Source organism: Crocodylus porosus, unplaced genomic scaffold (assembly GCF_001723895.1).
Source record: "Crocodylus porosus isolate Cpor-Errol unplaced genomic scaffold, CroPor_comp1, whole genome shotgun sequence".
Classification (NCBI taxonomy): Eukaryota; Metazoa; Chordata; order Crocodylia; family Crocodylidae; genus Crocodylus; species Crocodylus porosus.
Window position 1 is genome coordinate 21210262 of NW_017728947.1, and position 17404 is coordinate 21227665.

Genomic DNA, 17404 nt, shown 5'->3' on the forward strand with positions numbered 1-17404 from the left:
AACACCATCAGGTTCTCGTCTGCCCATTTGCTGAGCTTGTCCAGGTCAGTCTGGATCACCCGCCTATCTTCTGGTGTGGATGCTTTGCCTCAAAGTTTGGTGTCATCAGCGAACTTGGCCAGTCCACTCCTGACTCCAATGTCCACATCATCAATGAAGATGTTGAACAGTATGGGTCCAAGGACAGAGCCTTGAGGGCCCCCACAGGTCACAGGGCACCACGATGAGTGACTGCCATCAATTACAATAACTATCTCCCTACCTGACTGTATCCTCCTTGTTGACATCCTTCCTCAATTAAGGAATATTTCTCAGAAAAGGCATTCAGTGTCTGTTTGGGGTTTTGCAAATGTCTCCATAGACCAAGGGTGGGCAAAATGTGGCCCGAGGGCTGGATGCAGCCCACCAAGCCATTCTATCCAGCCTGTGGGGTCCCCCAGAAATTAAGAAAATTTATATTTACCTGCCCCTGGCTGCCTGTCATGGCAGCCCTCGATGGCTTGCCAAAACTCAGTAAGTGACCCTCTGCCCAAAATAATTGCCCGCCCCTGCCATAGACCATCACTGGTTCAGAATATTTTGGGTTCTCCCCTATTGTTAAAAACAGCTACCCAGCAGAACAAAATCCCTCCAGAGGTGGTGCAATCACCTACCCTGGAAATCTTCAAAAAAGGAGACTGGACGCTCACATGACCCCAGTTGTCTTTCCTGCCTAGTGCAGGGGGGCTGGACCTGATGATCTTGTGAGGTCCCTTCCAGCCATGAAAACTGTCCTGTAATCCATGCTCCAAGGTCTCCCATTCAGTCATACAAGACTCATCCCATTTGACTGAAGTGGAACCTCCACACTGATCAAAAGCTTGTTAAACAAGTTTCACAACTGGACAACCCAAAATAGGATCTGAGCAGCTCGCAATTGTAATATAATGGTCCCTCCCTACCTGCTTTGTTCGAACTTTAATCGACCAGCTACCAAGGAGGAATGCTTTGAAGCTATACAACTGAAGAATATAAGAACGAAAGAGAGTTGCTGGCAAAATGTACACTGCAGGAGAGACACAGAAAAAAAACCCTGCTGCAATATTGTAACTTGCGCCCAGCTGATCATTCTTGGTGACGGATCCACACCCCACAAAGGCTGCAAAGGCTGAAATCATTTCCAGCCAGCACTGGTGAGAGACACTATTGCAACTAACATATAGCACAACTTTTGTGATGGCTCATTTACAGAATATTGGGAAGGAATCTTTTTCTGCCATTTAGTTCTGTAACTTGTTGATGGTACAGTTATTAAAGCATATCTGTCATTAAATCGAACGAGGTGTCGTGTCAACGCTTAACTGCACCTTAACCTGCTTTTGACTGCAATACCCTCAATTGGAAACAGATTTTCAAGACTTCAGCACTTACAGAATGGTCACATTTTCAAGATTTAATGACAAAACTCTCATTCTGTTATGTAAGGGAACATTTTCCGATACACTACTTTGAATGTCTTGTCCTAAGACCCAGATCTACAAAAAGGTCTACAAGAGTATTTCAGTCCACAAGTGAGATTTTAAAACTCTCATCCAACCTTATAAGTGCCTATCTTATTTATTAGATGCATTTGCCAGCCTTTCCAACAAGGCTCTGGGTAGCTTACAACAAGAGAACCAGCAGACTTGGTATAAAACAGGAGAACAACAAAACAACTTAAACAGGAAGTAGAATATCAATGTAAGACAGAGACCTCTGCCTTACACAGTGTCTCAGCTTAGCTCTGTTTGCTAAATTTCTGCCCAGATAGAAAAAAAGTCTCACAGTGCTTCTGAAAGAGCCCAGCCCCTGCTCTGGCAGGCCTTATGAGGCAGTTTGCCTGGGACAGTCATAGATTTCAAAAGTCAGTCTCAGCACATTGGAAAAAATTATGACAAGCATCCTAGAATTACATGGGCACAGGGTGCAGTCTGACAGGGAAATGAAGAAGCATCATATACCAGAAAGCTCTGCCTCCCCACCAGACTGTGTCCGTGCTCTGCCCACCAGGCTCTGCGATTGCCTACAGCAATGCTGCTGACTTCTGGGGGAGGAGGGTGGGAACAGGTGGGACAGTGTCCCTTATGTCCTGGATTTCCTTATGGTCACTCTAGGCATAAAGGAGAAGGTGGTCCTTTAGATGCATAGGACTCAGACCATTCAGAGACTTACGGGTCAAAACCAGCACAAGAATTCCACCTGGAAAGTTCCAGGAACCCAACTTTATTGCTCAAATATGTGCTATGTTATGTGCTGGGGTAACTGACTCCCCATCAGAAGGCAGACCGTGGTGGTCTGTGCCAGCTGAAGCTTCCAGATGGTCTTCCAGGGCAGCCTAATGCAGAGTGCATTACTGTGGTTTAGCCTCAAGATCGAAGTCATGGATGATGGTGACCAGATGCAAATCTGAAAGAAAGGGTCACAGCCTTCTCACCAGACACATTTGGTGAAAGGTGCTCCTAGCCACCACCACCTAAAGATCCGGATGCAGGAGCACCCCAAAGCTGAAAACCTGAGCAATGAGAGACTATACCCCATAGGTTTTAAGGGTCTACCCAACTTGAGGAACAGGTAGCTGATTTTCCAGGGAGATTGTGGAGCTCTACCCAGGTCCATGGAGACCCAGCCCCTTCTCCACTGTCCACCCTGAAACAGGAGTGCATCCCACCACCAGCAATGAGCCAGGCTCCATGGACCCAGATGCAGCTGCTTGTAGCACCTCTGCTACCTGCTGTGATCAGCCTGGGCTCTGTGGCCAGTGGCAGGGGCCTGCCCAGAGCCTGGGCTGGCTATGGCAGGCAGCCAGGAGACTACAAACAGTTGCAGTGGGGTCCGTGGAACTCTGGCCCAGCTTGTTGCCAGTGTCGGGTGCACACATACCTCTGCGCAGACAGTGGGGAAGGGGCTGGGGACAGTGCAGCCAGAAATGAGCCAGGCCGAGGCTCCACAGACCCTGGTGAAGCTGCTTGCAGCCTCCTGGCTGCCTGCCACAGCCGGCCTGGGCCCAGGCTCTGCTGCCTGCAGCCTCTCCTCCCACTGCCTGCTGCAAGCACTGCCCTTCCCTCCACCCCCGGACCCCTCCCCAGCACTACAAGACTGCAGGGCTTCCCACCCTTTTGTTTGCTTGCTGGCAAGTTGTCCCCCCTACCCAGCAAGCCCACCAAAATCACACAGCCTGCTGTTTTTTGTGGAAAACACCCAATTTTGGTAGGTCCCTAGTTACAGATACCCAAATTCCTCCTCAAGTCAAGTGGTCTGCTCACTACCATCACCCCGGTCTTATCTGGATTCGGTTTCTTGGGGTTCACCCATATCCAATCCCCATCTGCAGCCAGGCACTGGAAAAGAACTGAAACTGCAAGGCCAGGGTCAAAAGAGATGTGGAGCTGGGTGTCAGCAACATACCAATGGCACCTCACTCCAAATCTCTGCACAATCTCATGCAGTGGCCTCATCTACGCATTGAACAGAAGAGTCAACAAGGTGAAACTCTGGGGGGCCCCCACAGGAAAGATACTGAGGAGATGTCAAGCACTCACCTATCAGCACCTTCTGAGACCTGCCTGCTAGGAAACAGCAAAACCAGTTTAGAGAAGTCCTGCAAATACCTATTAGATTATGTAAATCTTTATCAGAGCCTCAAGGTCAACATCAAAGGCTTCTGAAAGAGTTAGTAAGATCAACAGGGCACAATTTCCGCTGTTGATCTCTAGGTAAGGATCACTGACAAAGGTACAAGCGCAGTCACCATGCTAGATCCAGGACAAAAGCCAGAATGACAAGGGTCCAAGAAACTGAAGGCATCAAGACATGCAGGGAGTTGTTAGGTGGCCACCCATTCAATGACCTTCCCCAAAAGGGGAGACTGGACAGGGCAATAATCCACAGGTTCCCAATTTTTTTACCAGTGTTCACTGGGTACCCACAAGGGCCCAGAACTGCCTTCATCTTCCTCACACATAGATGCATTTGGGAGCACAAAATAGGCCCCTGGTGCCTAAATCACCTCAAGAGCCAAAGAGAGGTAGCCCAGTAATTGAAACACTTACCTAGGGAAGGAGAAACCTGTGTTTCAATCCCTGCTCCAATAACTCTTTATACATTTTACCCAATGACAAATAAAAATTCATACATAGCTATTGGACTAGGGATCACTACCCAAATCTCTCTCCACTCAAGCGAGTATTCTTTAATCCTCAAGCTACAGTCATGTTCCTCTCTCTCTCTGGACCAATGCATCTTGGCCTCTTGTTTGCAAAACAACCCTTTCAGAACAATTGATGACAAGGTAGTTAATCCTGGAAAGTGATGGGGATTTGAATCCTTTCAGACAGAGAGAAGGACATCAAAGCCAGGTTTCCCACATCCAGGAGAAGTTGGGAGGGTGGTACTAATCCATCACTTCTTTGCCTTCTCCAATCCTGTATTTGGATAACAGGAATGATCCAGGTTCTCTTGCTGAAAGAAACAGCTTAGACATCTAAATCCAGGAAAAAGGTACTGGCTGTGAAAATCCCATCCAACACAGGCACCACTATAAAGCTAGAGTGAAGTGCTTAAACCCCAGAAAAGGGCAAGATTTAAAATAAACTCTTTTCCTCCAACTATCTTAAGGCAGCTCCAATACTCACATGCCAAACCATCCCCAGGTACTGTTTGAAGGGCCCAGACACAAACACAGTGCTACAGGATTCCACTCTTAGATCTAGACATATAAAGTTTGATGCTGAAACACTGAATACTTTAGTGCAGCTGTTCCCAATAGGTAGCATGGGTACCACCGGTGGTATGCAGACATCCTGTCAGTGGTACATGTTAACAGTTTTATTATAATTACTTTATTTGACAAAAATGTGCTGGTGGTACTTAAGGTTGAACTGAAAAATTTGCTGGTGGTACTTAAAGTTGTGTCATTTTAAATTGGTGGTGCACAATCCGTCAGAGTTTGGGAACTGCTGCCTTAGTGGATCTAGCACTTGGTTGTTCATCCAACACTATGCTATTAACCAGCAGCGAAGTCAGCTGGAAAAATTCAGCACTCCAGATTCCTCACTTCTTAAAACTAGGCAATACTTACTCCCTATATTTTTATTAAAATGTATTAAATTACCTTTAATAGTTATATGTGTATATGACGAATTAGGATGCGTGTGGAAATCAATGTGGAATCTGAATAGGCATAGGTTACTCAAAAAATCCCAATAGTAAACCCTTAATTTGTAAATTACATGAAAAATCAAACATATCAAACTCACAGTGGCATTAAGAGCCTAATGATTTTTTGTGAGTTCTTAAAAGAACACACACACCAGAATGTTTCATAAGATCATGCAGGATTAATTAAATCAAGTCAAGTCAGCTGTGTTTGCTTCACTATGCTTACTTACATCAGGAGGCTGTTCCTTGTTCATAAATTATAGAAGAATAATTTCACTGACATAGTATTCTATTTTGAGACAGCAATGACATTGATATATACAACAAATTCCTTAAATATGCCAAAAGCAACAGTGTTCATTTAGAACTTAAACATTTGAAGACTAATATATTAAACAAAAGCAATTAGTATTATTGAACCACAAAAATAAAATTTAGACATTTGCCTTAACTGGTGAAAAATGCTCCCTCATTTTGAATCTCTGAAAAAGCAGGACAAAAAACAAAGGGAGTTTTAGGAAAAAGCTATTAGAGGGAATACTCAATTCTCAGTCCAAAAACTGGTTGAATACACACTGAATTATCTTTCATTCCAAGGATGTTGTTCTTAACCTCAATAATAACATATTTTCTCACACCTTTCCCCCAAAATCAGCTCCCCAAAATTGGGATGCATGTTTTAAGTGGGGAAGCTGTTTTCCTCACTGGAAAAGAAAACAGCACCCCTGAATACACCATGTATGCCACACAGGTGCCAAGACAGCAGTCCCCCTCCACACCTATAGCAATTGGCTGAGTGCTCAGAGCTTATGCCCAAAGCAGCAAGTGATCTGCTGGTAGTATCTGGATTAGGACTGTGATGTTGAAAAAACACTTCATTTACAAGTACTTAAAGAACTCCTTGCAGAAAGACCACTTAACTGTCTTGCTACTGCCAGTTACAAGCATGAGACAGACTAAGTCCTTCTGGAAACACAGAGCATCCCAGAAATGTGGTCTGCCACATACTATGGTTCCAGATGCCACATTATTGTTCCAGGAGGATTGGCTGCATGTCACAGTCAGCCATGACTCTGGAAAAAGCTTTTCCCCTACATTCTGCCTTTCAAAAAAAAAAAAGGTGTTTTACCCGGGGGGGGGGGCACATGATGACATGTTTTATGTGAGAAAAAAAATGCAAAGTTGTCTTTCTTCCCTAGATAACAGAAAACTTCAGTTTCTACTGTTGTGCATACAAAAATCTAGCTACAAAAAGGATTTCCTCTCCCCCATCCAAGAAAATTCATAAAGATAGGGTTAATCATGGAATAATCTTTACAACCACAATCAGGATTAAATATTACACATTTAGGCAGTTCTTAGCACCACAATCCTAATGGTACTTTAAAAAATCCTGAAATTCAAAGGTCAGACCTGATTTCCATGGTCTATCCAATATCTTTTAAAACCTATCTTACAGGGTAAATGGGGAAAGCTAATTTTGTACCAAGCCTCTCAGCGCTCTATCAGTAACATCCATGAAATTATATTTTTCCCACCTACAACTTCTCAAACAGCAGGGAAGATGATTAAATGAGGAATTAAAAGATTTTCTGGCAGATGGGAGAGAAGGGGTCCCATATGAGCATTCATTTTGGTCGTAACAACATGCCACGGTGTGTATTCCACGCTTGCTATATCCAAATGTGAATGCCTTACTCATCCATCCAACCTTTTGGGTGAACATGAATGACAATACCAGCAGGGAATTATTGGAGAATGTTTCTTGGGGAATATTTTCTTTCATTGGTTTAAGTTTTGTCCTGTCAGCTGTGCAGGCAAGAATTACAGTAAAGTTAGTTTTGTCGTGGCGCGTAGTCTTCATCAGTACACTTTTAGTGCCAGTGACAAGTAAATTAGCATAGTAAATGTAACAGAACTTCTGTGAGAAAGAATACAAGTGGAATGCTGGGGGAGAAAAAGGGGGTAGTTCTCATGGAGATACATAGAAACAGGAATTCCTGAATAACTCCATATACAGATAACATGTATTATAGAATATAGGTGCCTTACTGCAGTTTAGCTCAGAGTATAGACATATAAGCTGCTGACAGACTTGGGGGGATGAGGGGGACAGGGAACGGTGCTTTACTTTTGGCTCCAAGCACAACACATGTGCAGAAGAGAAACTGCATCAGTTTGACCCAGCTCACCCAACATCTGTACAGATTGCATGCATTAGTGGGGCTTTTTAGCCCTACTAGTCGGATCACTTATTAGATAAAAGCATGAAAGAGCCTTACTGAAGCATACAATCTGTACAAGTGCTGGGGACCTGGGTCACACTGATGCTGTTTCTATTCCCCAGTAAAGTGCTGTTTTTATTTCCCACCCCCCCAATGTCTGTAAGCACCCACAGTTTACTATATGGGAAAAGGAGAAGGATCTTAGCCTCCTGTTATCTGCTTCACAGTAACTGCCTGGGGAACATTCACCTACCTCTTTCACTGGAGGCAAAGTTGTCACACTTAGCTTCCACATGTATCCAGGTAAAAGCATGCCTATGGACAGTTACCTTAAAGCAACTAATGCGTAAAGGCGCTCCACCTTTTATCCAATGTTGGAATGCCCATGCCATTAACTCATTTAGCTATACAGCCCTTAGAGAAGAGCATTAGAAATGCAGATGAAAGATGAAGAGCACCAGGACAAATAAGAGTTTAACTGTACACAAAGCTGTTCCTGATTAACTGTTCTAAAATAAAAACGTCTACATGTGGCACTAATCCAAAACATGAGCATCTTTGCTCCTGTTTATTGTAACACTTTGAAAATGTAGAAAACTAAACAGGGAACAAGACACTTGTGTGGACATTGTGATTCTGGCATACAAGTTAAACAGGAGCAACTCCATGTACAAGCAAGCTCTTAGGAAAAAACTGAACAAGGGGAAGTGAGACAGATATGGACAGAAATAGAAAGACAAACTGTGAAATCCATCCAAGAAGGTAAGTAACCTTACTTCAAGTTAACCAAGTAGCTCTTAGTCCTCCCTTTGGTTCTGAACAGAGACCTGCTATGTCTTTGCTTAAAATATAGAAGTAATTTCCTTTTACTTTTGTCTCTCAAAAAGTCCTGTAAAACCTGAAACTATGTTTGGAGTATTTGTTAGCTTTCCAGCATTTCTTCTTTGAAGGTGTAGGTTGATGTGGATATAATTACTGTATTTCACGGATAAGTAGAGTTTTGAAGCCAATTTTTGTCTCTTAAAAATTAAACCTCAACTTATACACCATGTGACAGCAAAAAAACTGCTGCCCACATACTGCTAGCTTAGTGAGCATGAGGCGCAGTTGTGCTAACTGCACAAAATGCAGGAAGAATGGTCTCACTAACTACATGAGATACAGTCGCACTAATTACAATCAGCATTATTGTAGCAAAGACCATATGAACTTAATTACTGATACCCCAAATACCACACTGTATTCAGGATGCCGCTAAAACAAATGAAATATGATGCTAAATTCAAGACCAGAGTCATCAACTTTGCTCTCAATACTAATAACAGTTCTGCAACCCGTCAGTTTGGTGTGAATGAGAAACTGGTTCGTGACTGGCAGAAAAACACAACATAAAAATGATGCCTCATGAGAAGTGTGCAGGCTGTGAAATGCAATGCAAATGGCCAGAATTAAAAAGAGACCTCAACAGCTGGGTCAACAATCAGCAACAGTATGGCAGAATTGTAACAAGAAATATCATCAAGATGCAGGCTGTGAAGAAAGGATTGAAAGACTACCAGCAATCCAACCTGATGTTCCCAGTTTATGAAAAAGAATTCTCTCTCTGCACCAGGGAATGAAGATAAATCACAGAGATTACCACTTGACCTCAAAGACAAGATAACCCAGTTCCAGAGCTGTGTGTTGAACCTCCAAAAAAACCCCAACCAAAACAAAACAAAAAAACCCAACAATTGCCATCTCAGTCAAACCAGGAATATGGACAAAACATCTATGTGCTTCAATATGCCAACAAACTAAACCGTGGATGTCACTAGTGCTAAAAGCATACTGATGAAGATTATGGGCCACAACAAAACCAATTTTACTGTAATTCTTGCCTGAATGGCTGACGGGACAAAATTAAACCAGTGGTCAGCTTCAAAAGGAAAACATTCCCCAGGAAAGAATAATTCCCCGCTAGCATTGTCGTTCCTGTTCATCCAAAAGGCCACATGGACAAGGAAGGAGTTCACATCTGGATACAGTGACTGTGGAATATGTGCCCTGGTATCCTGTTACAACCAAAATGAATGCTTGTGTGGGACATGTTTAAGGCCACCTCTGTGACAGTGTGAGTCAGCAAAGTAAAACTGCAGCAAAGTAAAACAGACTTAGTAGTGGTCATCCCCACAGGCTAACATCCATCATACAGTCACTGGATGCATGCTTAAACAAACTGTTCAAAGACCACGTTTGCATTAAGTCGCTGAGCTGAACGATAGCAGCCAACATTTGTATACAAAAGCTGGAAACATGCAAGTAGCCTCCTTAGCAACTCTGCACCAGTGGATTCTTACAGCTTGGAGGGATGTTAAACCCCAAACTGTTTTGCTTCGTTCAAAAAATCCGAGATCAGTAATTCTATGGATGGTGAAGAGGAAGATATTCAGTGGCATAATGAAGACCAAAGACAGAATGAAGATGCCAAAACATTTGATGCCAAGGATCCATATGACAATCAGATCGCTAATCATTTAGATTGGGAGGAACTGTTTGGGGTTGACATTTCAGATGATGAAAGCGAACAACGCATTTTTAAAGTAGTTTCCAAGTAGTATTTTAAAAATGTTTTGAATTGTTAAATGTCATGAGGGATTAAACTAATTAAATGAGGGATTTTTAAATGTTATTTGTGTGCAAGTTGCAGCAACCAGTGCTAATCGCCACTGATGGTACTAATCATGGCGGTGATTGTTCAGCTGTTCATTCTTGAGCTGTGCTGATTGCATGTAACACAGGGCAATTGGTGCTGATTGTGCTAAACATGCACCAGTGCCTGTTTGTTCTTGTCTCAGTATAAAATGTGGGTCAATTTATATACACTGTGCCTATGAAAATCCTAACCTTTTGCACTGGTCAACGTATACACTGTATCAACCTCTACACCATAAAATATGGTATTTACCTTTGTCTCTGTTTATCTTTGATTTACGGAGTAGATATACACAATACTATAGCTAGCTTCTTAAGGAGATATTCTAAAATTTAGAAAACTAAAACCAAAATTGTTACTACCTGGGCTGATGGCCAAATTTTTCATTTTAAAAATGTCAAGGAAGACAGATGACAAAATGATACGTCATTTGGACAAGCTCCGACATCATTTAAAATTAATTTACGCTAGTTGGAGGTGCCTCTTAATGAAAAAAAACTGATCTTTCTGAATGCCCCCTCCTACGTCTAAGTCAATCCTGCCAGATTAATCAAGATGCTCCAATAAAATTAAAGATGACCATGGAAGAAGAAGAAATATAAAGGAAAGAACTGCTGCTCTGGCCTTCAATATAGAAAATGCTGATTATTTTTTCAGAGAAGCAGGAGGAAAGAGGAAAGAAGAATTTAACACACCTGGAAACTGAATGTTTTTTTTTGTATTGATAATAAGTTTAAGAGTCTCTCTCTTCCAAAAGACACAGATGTTTCAGGAGCCTGCTCAGTGACTTTTAAGAAATAAACTTGTGATTCTTGGGGACAAGAGCTTATATCCAAAATTAAACCTGGCATTTCTGGTGATAATGCAGAGCTAAAGACTGAATGATCATGGAGGCAGATTTTTTTAAATTTTTTTGCAATTAAAGACTGAGTGCAACATTCCCTATAGACTGAAATGTAACCTCTTCACATACATTGTGTTATCTCTCTGCGTGCTCCTGAAAAATGACATTAGAAACACTTGAAAGCTGTGGTTAGATAAATCTAATGCAATTTCAATCTTCCTTTTTCTTCTAACTCTCCATCAGAGATTTTAAAAAGACTGTCGAGCAACTGGGCCTGGAGAGGGTGGACAGCTATGCAGTGAGAGAGTAGTTCAACAAACTCTCATTCAATCTTTGACCTTCCTGCTCAATGTTTTAACTAGAGCAAGCTATGAATATACACCAGTGTTTCTCAAGCCGTGGGTCGCAACCCAAAAGTGGGTCACAAAAATATTTGAAAGGGTCGCAAGTCCTAGAAAAATGCAGGAAATCACGGGTTTCCCCTTGCAGGCCTGCAACGGCTTCTGGAGGTAACCGGAGGCAGTGGGCACATAAGCATCTGCATGTCCACATGCATGTGGCAGGTATGCAGCCAGGCAAGGTGGTGGGGGCAGCCCCAGCTGCTGGGTGCAGGTAAGTTTATGAGCAGCAAGGGGTGGAGGTCCAGGGACTGGGGACTATCCAGAGGGAGGGAGGGGGCTGTGTGGAGAGGATGGGTGTTTGGGGATATGCCTGCCAGTGCTGGCAGAAGGTGGCTGGGTACCAAGGCTGCAGCAAGGCAGAGGGTAGAGGGGAAGGGGCCTGCCCCTCCAGTGGGGGGAAGGGGTCAGTGGGAGCAGGGAGCTGTGTGGCTGGGCCAGCAACACTGGAACCAGTACCTGTACTCATAGGGCCAGGCTGCTGGGAGACTCAACTTGGGGGGTGCAAGGAGGCCATGACCAGGCTGTCTGGCACAGCACAGCACAGCAGCCCCAGCCCAGAGTAGGGGGCATGCCGCAGGCCTCCTAGCCTATATCAGGGCTGGACTCACTCCTCTTGCTCCTCCTAGCCTATATCAGGGCTGGACTCACTCCGCTGCCACCTGCATGAGCTGGAGCAGCTGCAGCCACCATGCTCCAGCATGAGTGGGACGGGGGCAGCTGGGGGCTCCTTCCAGCAGAGCTGAGGGGGAGTGGGGAGAGGCAGAGGGCTGCAGGTTGGAAGTGAGGGGCACCAGCATAGCCCCAGAGGGCAGGGGAATTTGGGTCAGGAGTCAGGGTCCCTGCAGAGCCAGGGGGCTGTGGGCCAGGACTGGCCATCTTTACAAACGGATCCCACTACAAAAAAGGTTAAGAACCACTGCTCTACACTATACTAGCAGTCCTTAAAAATAAGCAAACACCAGAAGAGAAATACAGAGAAATCTTACAGTGTCACTACTTATACTATATTTGCAGTGTGGTAAATATTAGAGTTCAGCTTGAAATGCTGTCAATAAGTTCGGAAGGCCTAAGTTTCACTATTTTACTATATTTGCTTTTCTTTTAATAGCAAATAGGTAGAACATATTTCATTTTAGTTTCAAGCTCCTAAAGTATTGTTACTAAAAACATTTTACATGTCTATAGTGCCAGTAACATAGAGATTTGTAGAATCATAGAAAGTTAAGGTTGGAAGAGACCTCAGGAGGTCCATCTAGTTCAACCCCCTACTCAAAGCAGGACCATCCCCAACTAGATCATACCAGTTAAGGCTTTGTCTATCTGGATCTTAAAAACCTCCACGGAGGGACATTCCACAGACCCTCTGGGTAACCTGTCATAGTGCTTTACTACCCTCCAAGTGAGAAAGTATTTCCTAATAACTAACCTAAACTTGTCTTGCTGCAGCTTGAATCTAAAATCTAATGATTTTATACTCTTTAAAGTTAAAATTAGTTATCTAGAGCAGAGGTTGGCAACTTTTCAGAGTTGTGAGCTAGAACAATCCAGCTTGGGTCTGTGGTAAACCAGCACAACTGCTGCTACCACCACCATGGCAGCAGCTGCTTTTCTCTGCTGTTACTTCTCTCTGCCCTCCAGTTGTGGTTGTGTTGGTCCTCAGCTGTGTCTGTCAACAACCTGCACAATTCAGAGTCAGATTCAAACTGTGCCCCCCCCCCCGCCAAAAAAACAACAAGCAGTACTGGCACTGGTGGACAATCATTTGCTAGCTAAGACTTGAGGTTAATGTTCAAAATCAACAGTGCTGGAAGCCCACATTCATGACCTAATGGAGCCGAGTTGCGTAGCAATGAGTTCAAACATTTCAAACAAATTCCCTCAACTTCATGTACAGATTTTCAGAAGAATGAATCTTGTCCCTTCTCCTTTCTAATATATATATATCAGACCCCTGGGAGAGGTCACTCAACTATACATTTCCTTCCCAGCTGACAGAACCAGTGCCACTATACAAATAGGATAGTGGCGGCAAAAAATAGGTGTGGGATGAAAAACAGATGGCTTAAGTTCAGCCCCAAGATGAGCAATTCTCACAGAGAGGTAGAATTATTTTAATTATCTAATACCCTGAGCACATCTTTCCCTACAGCAAGTTCATAGCCTCCAAATATCATGTTATGTCCTTTCTGGACAAATATGTAATGCTCACTCATGATGATGCATGTCTGTTGTTCAACACTGGACAAGTGCAATTTCATCAATGAGTGCTGATTGCCAAAAGATAAATACAAAGCAGACACCCAAGCAAATCAAGAGACCAACATCAGTATATCCCACCCTCTACAGACTCCTTAATTGCTTCAATTAGGACACTAGGTGTTCACCACACCATTGAAATCCCTCACTGATCTTGGGATCAGGATTTCTCGGCAAACTGCTCTCCATCCATACCAAGACAACAGCTCTCACCAAGGCCACAGTTGCAAGCACTGTTTATGGGTTTATCGACCAAGGATAAAAAAACTGTTCATAAAACATGCTAATTAATATTTTTTTTTTAATCCTACTATAGACAGGGTAAGTTGTATTGTTAACTAACAAGATACATGACTTTAAAATATTCCATTTAATATTCCATTTAATTTAGCCAGGAGAAGCCTAAAGTGGAATTTGAGAGCTGGAGACAGGACTTTGTTATATTGATTCCTAAACTATGGCAGAAAAATGGGCTCACAAAGAACTGAGGTGGTTGAGTTAACACGGTAACTTTTTTCAAAGGTTATGAGTCTGGTCAATAAAGATAACAGTGCTCATACAGTATATATTTCTGTAAGACGCCTGCTTTAGCGTTGTGTGACATCTTGATTAAGGTACTAGAACCATACAAAATCAACACGGCAAACAATAAATGGACTAAAACGGTTTGAGATCAGTCCATTAGCCAAACTGTAAAAAGGAAATCAACTTTAAATCAGTGCATTTCTTGCGATTCATCTGGGGTCTGCTCTTGACTCTACACTATATTCTTATTAATAACCTAGGGAAAAAAAACGGAAATCAGCACTCAAGGATTGCACATGACAGTAACTGAGGGAGTGACAAATAGGGACCTACCTACTCAAAACACAAAAAACGGCGGTTTCTGCAAACATCATGAAAAACAGCAGTTTCTGTGATTTTTGTGCAGAATTACCAGAAAAAATAATTTACTAAAAATAAAATGGGGGTTTGCCAGTGGCCACTGCAGCCCACCCTGCTCACAGGGCAAGGGGAGGGAGGCCATAGCATGAAGGAGAGAAGCCAAAATGGTGACCTCTCCCTCCACCACTTATTGGCTGAGGGCTGCTTTGTGTGTGGCCTCACTCCTCTCTACCAATCAGCAGCAAGGGGTGGGACTGCATGAAGGGCAGCCCTCTGCCAATCAGCAGCAAGGAGCAGGACTGAAAGGCAGCCCTCACCACCAGTCAGTGGCAAGGGGAGAGACCACTGGGACCCCTCAACCAATCAGCAAGGGGGGGGGGGGCCCACTGCAAAGAGACTGCAAAGGTGGTAGACAGCACCACGATTGGCTTGCAAAAATCACTTGTCTGCTGCCTCGATTTGGTGATAAATAAATTAAAAGGATTCTTCGTTTCAGAGGTACTTGGGTCCCTGAGTATGGAACAGTTTGATTTCTGATGTGGCAAAATGTAAAGTTATGTATCTAGGAAAAAAGACTGGGAGTCATACTTATAGAATAAAGTAAGGACTCTGAAAATGACCTCAGGTCAATCAACATGAAGTAATTAAATGCAAGTTTATAGTATGACACTTGGTACAAGAGAACTAAAATAATCCTTGTAATAATCCTTTTCAAATCCTTGTATTTGAAAAACAGGATTCCCAAATAGCAATAGGGAAGTTATGTTGTCTCTGATGTAGAAGCATCTTCTAGAACAGGAATCAGCAATCCCCAGCACAAGTACCAGAGTGCAGCACGTGAAGACATTTTGCTTGGGATGCCACAGCTAGCCTAGCTTCTGGGTAGACCCTTGCCGCCAGCCAAAGAGCCCAGGCTGCTTGCAGCAGGGGGCGGGAGGGCTGTAAGCAGCTGCATTGGCCCAGCTTGCTGGTGGCGGGTGCACACACACCTTGGGGCAGATGGTGGGGAAGGGGCCAGGACTGAACTGCCACAACAAGGATGGGGCCCCTCACGGCTCCTCTGCCATCTGCCCCTGGCACATCAACATCTTACAAATCGAGGTCGAAGATGTTTTTGGCACTCTGCCTATGTTCTAGAATATGATGTCTAGCTCGATTCCACAATTCAAAAAAGGATGTTGCTAAATTACAGTGGAATCACAAAAGAGCCATAAGAATGATTAATGGATTACAAAACATGCCTTCTAGTAAAATAATCTGGGAGGTCAATCTAGTTTATGAAAGGGAAGGTTAAGTACTATCTTGATCACAATCTGTAAATTCCATGGGGAACGAGACTTTGATAATGGGGTCTTCAACCTAGCAGACAAGATTATAACAACTGCTGGAAGATGAACTTAGACAATTGAAGATGGGAAACAAGGCAAAAATCTTTAACACCAAACGTAATTAACCACTAGGATAATTTACCACGTGCTGTGGTAGATTCTTCAACATGGACAATTTTTAATTCAGGGCTGGATAGTTTCCTAAAAGACAGGCCATGATACAACCATGACAGTTTAGGGACTGCTTACAGCCTATGCTATTAGGTGATCAACTAAGTGATCACAATGATCCTTTGCAGCTTGGTTATCTATGACTATATTCTCTAAAACTGGAATGGATCAGCCTGAGAGCTTGCAAACCCATTCTAGTACAACAGGTGGAAGAAGGGGTCCAGTGGCCAAACCCGAGACCAGTAAAGTATGACCCATTTTGATTTTATTTTCATTGTAATAGCTTTGCCCTTCTGTACTACTAGATGGGAAGTGCATGTAGACACACACACAAAAACAAAACCCAGAAAGACACAGACAGCAAGTCTTAATAGTCACCACTATGACAGTATCGGGGCTGTGATTTTTTGAGTTGACACCAGACCCAAACAATACAATTGAGGGCAAGGCTCAACCTATAAGATCTTCCACTGATAAATGTTTTGTGCGTTTTAGCGCTTCCTCGCAATTCTGAATGGCCCTCAGGGGCTAAAACTCCCCCAAGAAGCTAGCAGGCAGGGACTTTCAGCTTGCACGAAGGGCAACGTGGAAGGAAAAAGCCCACCAAGCCAAGCAACGGGAGGATGCTAGAAGAAACAAGGAAGGGTGAAACAAAGCTGCTAATACAAAGAGAGGGCTGGTGAGCTCCCGACACTGGAGCTTCCCTCGGGCGGGTGCGGGCGAGGTCACCGGGAGCCCCTGGAGGGCAGCGCGGCGCCCCCGGCAGCCCAGCATTGTCCCTGCCCCGCTCGCAAACCTCGTGGGCGTCTCTAGCCCGCTCGGCTCTGCCTTTCCCCGGGGGCCCAGGAGGGAGGCGATGCGGAGCCCAGGCTGGCGAGGCCAGGGCCCTCCTGGCGGGGCTGCAGAGCCCCGCGGGACGAGGGAAAAACCGGCGGCTCCGCATCGCAAAGGCGCTGGCCGCGCTGCAAGGCCTGGGGCCGCCCCTGCCCCTGACCCGCGTGGCGACGGCGGCGGCTCCCGCCTCCGGGCCCAGGCCCCGGCCCAGGCCCCGGCCTCGCGTGGCGCCGCGCCCGCTGCTTACCTGGGCTTCAGGCTGCTCGCGCCCCGCTCGTAGGCCCAGGCGGCGGAAGGCGGCGCGGCGGCGGCGGCCGGAGCCAGCGGGTCGGCGAAGCCGGGAGCCGCCGGGTAGTTCCTGTCCATCATCGGGGGCTCCGCTGGGGCAGCGGCGGGGACCGAGCAGGGGCGGCCCCCGCCCCGCTCCGCTCCAGGCCGCCCCCTCCCTGCCTCCGCCTCCGCCTCCCGCTCAGGCGGCGGCGGCGCGGGACGGCTGTGAGCCGGCCAGGCGCGGACCCATGTCGGACTGCTCCTTCCCAGGATGCACCTCCCTGCTCCTAGCTCAGCTCCGCTCCGCTCCGCTCCGCCGG

At 44.9% G+C, this 17404-nt stretch overlaps 1 protein-coding gene across 2 annotated transcripts in view; it reads right to left on the reverse strand.

The window, feature by feature from the left end:
• Nucleotides 1-17330, reverse strand: part of QSER1 (glutamine and serine rich 1) — a 76832-nt gene extending 59502 nt beyond the window's left edge. The window contains exon 1 of one of the 2 annotated variants that reach the window (XM_019551521.1): nt 17062-17330. In XM_019551521.1, coding sequence (XP_019407066.1) covers nt 17062-17183 — 122 coding nt within the window. In that variant the 5' untranslated portion in view covers nt 17184-17330. The remainder of the gene's footprint in view (nt 1-17061) is intronic. The other variant, XM_019551520.1, reaches the window with a different exon arrangement.
• Between the last annotated feature and the right edge of the window lie 74 nt (nt 17331-17404).